The sequence below is a fragment of the Martes martes genome (assembly GCF_963455335.1).
Source record: "Martes martes genome assembly, chromosome: X".
Classification (NCBI taxonomy): domain Eukaryota; kingdom Metazoa; phylum Chordata; class Mammalia; order Carnivora; family Mustelidae; genus Martes; species Martes martes.
In genome coordinates this window covers 55645745-55655442 of record NC_137897.1, presented here as the reverse complement: position 1 = coordinate 55655442, position 9698 = coordinate 55645745, and the positions used below count along the sequence as shown (strand labels likewise).

The window sequence follows — 9698 nt, the reverse complement described above, 5'->3', positions numbered from 1 at the left end:
CTTCAAGTATGTGAAGAACTAATTTTTCAGGACTTTCTATTCCTATCTAAATTATCCTAATATTTTCTTTTAATAATTCTTAGAAAATGTGTTTTCAAGTCTATTAATTTTTTATTATTGCCTTTCTTGAGGCCATTTCTATTAAATTATGGAGTTCAGAACAGAACATAGAACTATAACAAATGCTATTTTTTTTCTGGGGATTACACTACGGAATATGAGCAGAGGATTAAATATTTTATCTAATAACCTCTTCAACCAGTTGGGAGGAGTTGTGAATTAAAAAAAAATTATTTTCTAACTTCTTTCTTCCAGATGAATATGAAAACAGGAAAAGGGTGGGTGGATGTTGGAAATGCAGTGATTGCTGATCAGTTTTTTCAAGCTGCCATGGCTGTAAGTTTACCAGTGATTTTTAGCTATAGCAATTATTAATAATAGTTGTGGTTATTCTCATCATGACATTGTATTGTGGTTTTATTTTCTAGGGTCTGGAGCAGTTATATGTTAAATTAATGCAGAGAGGCTCCACTGAGGTCCGCATGACTTTGCAGAAGATTGCTGTGGAGAGGGACCTTTTCAAAGTGCTTTCTTACCAAGCAGAGGCAGTAGGTATCATGGTCACTACAGCCTTACAGTGGAGCATTTTGTTTATGTAAATGTAAAGTGATGAGATATAACTTTTTAGAAGAAAAGGTGTCATTGGCCTTTCATGTAGGATATTATATTTGACCTTTTATCTCCATTTTATATCTGAAGGTAACATTACTAATGGTCGTTCGTATCTGTGTGGGGGTGGTTGAAGTTAGAAAGGCTGATAGGTAACTAAACATCATTGTCAATCACTGCATGTAATGTCTGTCATTTCTTTATGGCAGTACCTTCGACTTGAAACACCTCTCTGTGACTCTCTCTTACATTAACAGTCTGCCTAAAATAAGTGCCTGAAAAGAGTCTTCTCATTTGCAGTTGTTCGGTGTTGTTTACTGAGGTTTTCTAAAAGTCTGCTGCTATCACTGTTTAAAATTGTACTTTACCTGCGTTTGGCTTGTGGGTTTCCTCCTTTGTCACCGTGCAGTTAGGTATTCATTTTTAGTTGACAAAATGTAAGCCATGATGAGCTTGCTCTCTGTAAAATTTATGTAACTCTAGAAATGAAAAAGAGACTTTAAAAATCATGTGGTATAATCCTCTTATTTTTATTTGTTAATATTTTTATTGAGAATCAACTCATATACTACAAAATTCACACATTTAAAATGTACAGTTCAGTGATTTAGTATATTCACAGAATTGTGCCATGTTCAACACATTCAAGCCAGCAGAAGGAAGGAAATAATAAAGATTAGAGAGGGAAAGAAAAAAAAGATTAGAGAGGAAATAAATGGATATAGAAACTAAAAACAAAACAAAACAGTAGAACTGATAATGAAACCAGGAACTAGTTCTTTGGAAAGATTAATAAAATTGATAACCTGTATCCATACTTTTACCAAAAAGAAAAGAGAAAGGACCCAAATAAATGAAATCACCAATGAGACAGGAGAAATAACCAACACCACAGAAATATAAGAAATCATAAGAGAATATTATGAAAAACTATATGCCAACAAATTGGACAACCTAGAAGAAATGAATAAATGCCTAGAAACATAATAAACTACCAAAACTGAAACAGAAAGAAATAGAAAAATGTAACACACTGATAAACCAGTGAAGAAATTGAATCAGTAATTGAAAAACTCCCAAAAAACAAAAGTCCAGGACCAGATGCCTTCATAGGTGAATTCTGCCAAACATTTAGAAAAGAGTTAATAAGGGTGCCTGGCTGGCTCAGTCCGTGGAACTTGCAGCTCTTGGTCTCAGGGTTGTAAGTTTGAACCCCTTGTTAGGTGTGGAGTTTACTAATAAATAAAATCTTTAAAAAAAAGAAAAGGTTAAGACTTAACACCTGTTCTTCTCAAACTATTCCAAAAAACAGAAAAAGAAGGAAAACTTCCAAATTCATTCTGTGAGGCCGGCATTACCCTGATACCAAAGCCAGATAAAGACTACTAAAAAAGAGAACTTCAGGCCAATATCTCTGATGAACATGGTTGCAAAAATTCTCAACAAAATACTAGCAAACCAAATCCAATAATACCTTAAAAAAATAAGTTCTTTATAGATTTTGGATACTAACCCTTTATCAGATAGGTCTTTTGCTAATATTTTTTCCCATTCTATAAGCTACCTTTTTGTTTTGTTGATTGTTTCCTTTGCTGTGCGGAGACTTTTTATCTTGATAAAGTCTCAGTAGTTCACGTTGGCTTTTGTTTCCTTTGTCTCCAGAGATGTTTCGAGTAAGAATTTGCTACCATCAGTGTCAAGAAGGTTCCTGCCTATGTTCTCTAGGATTTTGATGGTTTCCTGTCTCATGTTTAGGTCTTTCATCCATTTTGAATTTATTTTTGTGTATGGTGTAAGAAAGTGCTCCAGTTTCATTCTCCTGTATGTTGTTGTTCAGTTTTCACAATATTGTTTGTTGATGAGACTTTTCCATTGGATATTCTTTCCTGTTTTGTCAAAGATTAGTTGACCATATAGTTGTGGCTCCATTTCTGGGTTTTCTATTTTTTTATTAACATATAATGTATTATTTGTTTAAGGGGTATCTATTCTTTTCTTTTAAGATTTTATTTATTTGAGGGGTGCCTGAGTGGGTCATTCGTTAAGCGTCTGCTTTTGGCTCAGGTCATGAACCCAGGGTCCTGGGATCAAGCCCTGCATCAGGCTTCCTGCTCAGTGGGAAGACTCCTTTTCCCTTTCCCACTCCCCCTGCATGTCTTCCCCCCTCCATGTCAAATAAATAAATAAAATCTTTAAAAATCTTTTTAAATAAAAAATAAAAAATAAAATAAAAAATAAAAAATCTTTTAAAATAAAATCTTTAAAAATCTTTTTAAAAGATTTTATTTATTTGAGAGAGAGTCAGAGAAAGAGAGGGGTGAGGGTTAGACGGAGAAGTAGACTCCGTGCTGAGTGGGGAGCCTGTCATGGTACTCCAGCCTGTGATCATGATCATGACCCAGGCCAAAGGCAGATGCTTAACCAACTGAGCCACCCAGGTATCCTGGGTTTTCTATTCTGTTCCAGTGATCTCTGTGTCTGTTTTTGTGCCAGTACCATACTGTCTTGTTGACTACAGCTTTGTAGTCCAGAATTGTGATGCTTCCAACATTGCTTTTCTTCTTCAGGATTGCTGTGGCTATTTGGGGCCTTTTATGGTTCCGTACAAATTTTAGGATTGTTTGTTCTAGCTCTGGGAAAAATGCTGGTGGTATTTTGGTAGGGATTGCGTTAAATGTGTAGCTTGCTTTGGGCAGTATAGACATTTCAACAATACTTGTTCTTCCAATCCATGAGCATGGAATGTCTTTCCGTTTCTTTGTGTCATCTTCAATTTCTTTCATAAGTGTTCTGTAGTTTTCAGAGTACAGATTTTTACATTTATGGTTAGGCTTATGGCTTATTCCTAAGTATCTTACAGTTTTTGGTGTAATTGTAAATTATATCAATTCCTTGATTTCTTTTTCTGTTTCATTCTTGTTATATAGAAATGCAACAGATTTCTGTATGTTGATTTTATATCCTGTGACTTTGCTGAATTTATGTATTCTAGCAATTTTTTGGTGGATTCTTTTGGGTTTTCTGCAGAGAGTATCATGCCTTTGGCAGATATTTACAATTTGACTTCTTCCTTACCAATCTGGATGACTTTTACTTCTTTTTGTTTTCTAATTGTTGAGGCTAAGAGTTCCAGTAGTATGTTAAATAATAATGGTGAGAGTGGACTTCCCTGTCTTGTTCCTGAATGTAGAGGAAAAGCTCTCAGTTTTTCCCCATTGAGGATGATATTAGCTGTGGGTATTTCTTATATGGCCTTTACGGTGTTGAGGTATGTTCTATCTATGCCTACTTTGTTGAGGGTTTTTTATCAAGAATGGATGCTGTATTTTGTCACATGCTTTTTCTGGGTCTATTGAGAGGATCATACAGTTCTTATCCTTTCTTTTATTAATGTGGTTTATCATGCTGATTGATTTGCAAATACTGAACGACCTTTGCAGTCCAGGAATAAATCTCACTTGATTGTGAGTGGCACCCTTTGTCAAAAATCAATTGATCATAAATGTGATGGTTTATTTCTGGACTTTTAATTGTTTTCTGTTGATCTTCATGTCGATTTTTATGCCATACCATACTGTCTTGATTGCAGTAGCTATGTAGCAAGTTTTGAAATGAGAAAGTGTGAGTCTTCCAGTTTTGTTATTTTTAATATTATTTTGACTATTCTGGGTCTCTTGTGTTTTCATATGAATTTTAGGATAAGCTTCTCAATTTATGCAGGGAGGCCAGCTCTGGGATCTTCATAGGGATAGTGTTGAGTCTGTAGATGATCTTGAGTAGTAGTGCTGTCTTAAACTATTATCTTTTCTGATTCATGAATATGGGATGCCTTCCCATTTATTTAGGTTTGATTAATTTTTTTTTGTTTTTTTAATGGTGAAGTGGAAGTTCAGAGAGTAAGTTAGTTGAAGATCTGAGACCAGAACCAAGATTTTCTGACTTTCTGCCCAGTGCTTCCTTCCCTGCATATTAGATTGACTGTGTAAAAGAGAACCCCCCACTTTTGGCAATTTTGTCTTCCTAATAATGTTAATATTTTTGTGGGTTATATTAATGCAACTACTAAAAAACTGATATGAACTCCAGTAGGTCTTGGTGTTATGTGTTAACTCTTCTACCAATTTGCTCCATGTCCTTGGGCTGTTACTTTACCTCTCTGAGCCTGTAAAATCCAATATTTAAGAGATCAACTGTCTGTGCGCTACATTTTGACAGAGGTACATTTGGTTTGCTAGTAGTTCAAATGAAAAAGATCTGTGTGTTTTAATTGTCTACAAGCTCAAGTTTCAATCAATGATGTGATGTAGCTGCAAAAAAGCTAGCACGATCTTAGGCTATGTTAATAGATATATAGTGCAAAGCTATAGGTAGGTGTTTTCAATTAGTTAACATCTTAAATATTGTGATCAGCCTAGGCATCACACTTTAAAATCATTTTAATAGTCTGGAAGATACATCATGTGAAAAATATTTGAGGGATATAGAGATGTCTCCCTGGGAAAAAAAGAAGCCAGTAGGAATTATAGCTCTGTTTGACTATTTTAAAGACTATCATATCAAAGAAGAATTAAAGTCCACAGAATAGAACTAAGACCTTTGAGAAAGATAGTTTCAAAGTTTTTGGCTCAGTGTAAAGTGTAACCTTTTATCAGTGATAATGATCAAATAATACTATAGCTTTGTTGCAAGATATCCGTTGTCATTGAAAGACTGCAAGCAAAGGTGTGAACATCCTAAGAATTATATATATTATAGAAAAGATTCCTTCATCAGATAGGAAATTAGATTAGGTACCCTTTTGTCCCTTCCTTTTTAAAAAAAAAGATTTTATTTATTTATTTGACAAGAGAGTTCACAAGTAGGCAGAGAAGCAGGCAGAGGGGGAGGGGGAAGCAGGCTGCCTGCTTGTGGGGCTCAATCCCAGGACCCTGAGATCATGACCTGAGCCAAAGGCAGAGGCTTAACCAGAACCACCCAGGCGCCCCCCTTTTGTGCCTTCTTAATACAAAGATTCTATAATTTTAGAGAGTGTTGTAGTATTCTTTGGTGTTATGGGTGTTGATATCTAAAAATCTTCTTTAGCTTACAGAAATTTTTAGTAGTTAAGATCAATAATGAGAATTATATAATTCTTGATTTTGGTGATAAGGTCTTCAAAATATGAAATGAAGACTAATTGTTTTTGCTGTAAGTAGACTTTCCATTTTGAGGATATTCTCACCTTTAGGGCCTGTGGGTTTTGTTGATGTCTGCTTGGCAAAAGACCATCTTTATGAACTACTGTCAATATTGGTATTTACTAATGAGTTTTCTCTGTCCCAGTAGAGTGCTTGAGATATTCTTAGAGGTGTATATAGACCTTATCTTTCTCTAGGCATTTCCCATTAAGCGATTAGAGAATTGCTTTATTAATTTATTATTTATTAAATTATTCAACAGACAATGAGTATCTTCTGCAAATAGAGTAGTATGTTAGGCTTTGTCAGGGATGAGAATAATCATATATCATATCCTCAAGGAGATTATGGTTTAGTTGGTGAGATAAATAATGCATATATAAAATAGAATGAAGTATCATAAAGGTGGTACAGATAAATTATCTACACAGAGTGTTTGGTGCTATATGGGAATAGAGTTGTAAGGTCTCGTCATTTTTCCCTCCATAAAATGATGAGGTAGTTTGGAAGTTAGGCTATAAATATAATTTTTAAAAATGAGGAAAGGAAAGTATAAGTGCCAAATGAGTGGCATAGATTGGGCAGGGCACAGACTTTGTTTAAGGTAGTCACATGGTGTTGATAACAGTCGTTAAGAATTTACTTTTCCTCAATCTCTACATCCACCTACAAGGTGACAGATAATCTTCTGTTTACCCTTGTACCACAGATTATCTGCAGTCTTTTAGCATTGTAGAAGTAACTATAGGTCTTGTTGTTTTCCTAATTTCTTATTTTCCTCATGTATTGGCCATGCCTCTTTTCGCTGTCTATATCATCTGAAGATGCAGGGGTCATCTATTGTGCTTCTGCTCCATTCCCTCTTTACTAGGGTAAGACCCCTTGTAGAAGCTGACAGGGCCACATGGATACAGGAAACTTGAGTTTGTCTGTAAAGACTATGATGGAGGGTATCTTAGAAATGCAAGGCATGTGGAAAAATCAATTTCTCTAGTATACTGAGGGCCATGGTCCACTATCTCTCCCTACTAGTTAAAAAAGCAGTAAAAAAAAGTTAATTTTTATATTGTCAGCATCTAGCATGGTACCTGATACATAAGAGATAATATGTAAATGTATGTTATAGTAATGAATCTCCTCTCCTATATCCCTCTCTATCTTACTCGTTTCCCCCAAAAGAGCAATAGTAGTATATGAGATATGAAAGGTTGAGAGATAACTGGTATATGGAAGTGCTATAAGTGTGTAGGAAAGGGGGCGGAGATTATTGTGGACTGGGTTAGTAAAGGAGAACACACAAAGGATTTAGGACATGATTTGGATTTTGGAGGAAGGAATAGATTTTGAAAGCTAGTAAAGAGAGCACAACATATTCCAGGCAGAGCAAAGGTTTGAGCATGAGCAAAATCATATAGGCAGAAATTGATAGGTCTTGTTGAAAGAATGTTGAGTGATCAGTTTATTTGAAAGAAACTATTTTTTCAAGGACACAGGAAGGACTAAGTGTAGAGGAGTAATTTGGGCCAAGTTGAGAGGCCCAAATATACCTCTCTGAAAAAATAATTTTGATATTTTCCTAAAGGCAGTGGGGTGGTTGAAAGTTTTTGGGAGAGGTAAGATGGCACCAATCAAAGAGTAGCCTTGAAGTAGTGCTTGGGATAAAAGGCACAGCACTGGAATATAGTCTATGATCTTGTAATAGCATTATATGGTGACAGATGGTAGCTGCACTTATGAGCATAGCATAATGTATAGAGAAATTGAATCATTATGTTGTACACCTTGAAACATTGTGTGTCAACTATACTAAAATTTTTTTTAAAATGATAAATAGAATGGAGGCATAGTGTGAGCACGAGATAATGAGGTCTTAATTATAGTTGTAACAACAGGAATGGGAAGGAAGGGGACAAATACAGGAGATCTAAAGGAAGCAAGCATTTAAGCTCAGGACTGAACCACTCAGTCCTTGGAGGCAGGAAGGGGAGGATGGTAAGAAAGCCAAGTCATTCCACAAACATTTACATGTAGGGGAGGATGTAGTAAAATGTAAAGCAAACAGAAAGGACAGATGACACACCAGAGATGAAGGAGGACTAGAACACAGTCTTGAATGGGAAGAACATTTCATTGAAAAAGGGATGATCAGTAGTGCAGTGCTTCAGAGAATTAAAGGAAAATGAGGTTGGAGAAAAGGCTCTTGGACTTGACATTTAGGATGACAATAGTGACCGTAGAAAGTAATTTTAGTAGAAAGGTAAGAGTGGAGGACAGACTGTAGGAATTTAAGGGTTGAGTGGATAGTGAGGTAATGGAAGAATTTAGTGTAGTGATCTGTGAGGGCAAAACTACTTTCATAATAATTCTAAGATGTTATTTGCCTTCTTGTTATGTTGACATTTGTACTCGTGCTGTAAAAGCAATGGTGGGTAAAACTGTGGGCATTTTAAAGTGAATCAAGACAGTGGCACACCTTTTACTAGTCATTTTATTATATTTTTAAAATATTTTATTTATTTATTTGATAGAGACACAGCGAGAGAGGGAACACCGGCAGGGGGTGTGGGAGAGGGAGAAGCAGGCTTTCCACTGAGCAGGGAGCCCGATGTGGGGCTCGAGCCCAGGACCCTGGGATCATGACCCAAGCAGAAGGCAGACGCTTAATGACTGAGCCACCCAGGCACCCCTAGTCATTGTATTCTTCATCATTGCCCACTTGCAGTGAAAAGAATGCCATTTTTACTTAAAATGCCCCTGGTGAAACAATACAAATTATTAATTTTTGACCGTTGAGTTTTCATATTTTTGTAATGCGAAAGGAAATACCCGTGGAACACTTCTACTGCATATTGAAGTATGGTGGTTGTCTTGAGGAAAGGCCCTTATGTGATTGACTTGTGAGCTGAATTAGCTCCTTCTGTTTTCACATATCACTGTCTTTACTGGAAAAGAGGGACTGGTAGATAAACTTTGTTCATTCAGACTTGGGTATTTACAGACATTTTCAAAATGAATGAAGTTTGAATGTGACTTCAAGGAAAGCAACTGACAGTATTTGTTGCTAGTGATAAAATTTAAGCTGTTAAGTAAAAGAGTTTTGGAAAACTTGTACCTCCGTCACAACTTTGACGCAGCTTCCACATAAACTTTTCTGATGAAATTGATGATGGTATTAACTAATGTGATTTTGATTTTTTTCAAATTTTATCATTTTATTTTAAAAATATTTAATTTATTTATTTAAGAGACAGAGAGTAAGAGAGTGAGCACGAGCAGGGTGAGGGGCAGAGGGAGAAGCAGACTCCCTGAGGAGCAGGGAGCCTGATGTGGGCCCAGTCCCGGAACTCCAGGATCATGACCTGAACTGAAGGCAGACACTTAACTGACTGAGCCACCCGGGCACCCATAAATAATGTGATTTTTTTTAGAGAGAAAGAGGGAGTGCATAGGTTTTGAGGGGGAGAGGGAGAGGGAGAGAAAATCTCAGGTGGGCTCCACACTGAGCACAGAGCCCTGAGCTGAAACTGAGTGAGATGCTTAACCAACTGTGCCACCCAGGCGCCTCTTAACTAATGTGATTTTTTTTTTAAGATTTTATTTATTTGACAGAGACACAGCAAGAGAGAGAATACAAGCAGGGGGAGTGGGGGAAGCGGGCTTCCCACAGAGCAGGGAGCTGGATGTGGGACTTGATCCCAGGACCCTGGGATCATGACCTGAGCTGAAGGCAGATGCTTAATGACTGAGCTACCCAGGCGCCCAACTAATGTGATTTTTAGAAACTTCTTATTTTGAAATAATCACAGACTCACAGGAAGTTTCACAAATATTTTGATAGTTCTGGAGTACCTT

General features: G+C 36.4%; 1 protein-coding gene across 1 annotated transcript in view; it reads left to right on the top strand.

Annotated features, from left to right (window-relative positions):
* Positions 1-321: 321 nt before the first annotated feature.
* TEX11 (testis expressed 11) overlaps positions 322-9698 on the top strand; it is a gene marked incomplete at its 5' end in the record, with an annotated part of 270791 nt that continues 261414 nt past the window's right edge. Inside the window, 2 exons of the mRNA XM_080795516.1 lie at positions 322-396; positions 489-608. Coding sequence (XP_080651642.1) covers positions 322-396; positions 489-608 — 195 coding nt within the window. The remainder of the gene's footprint in view (positions 397-488; positions 609-9698) is intronic.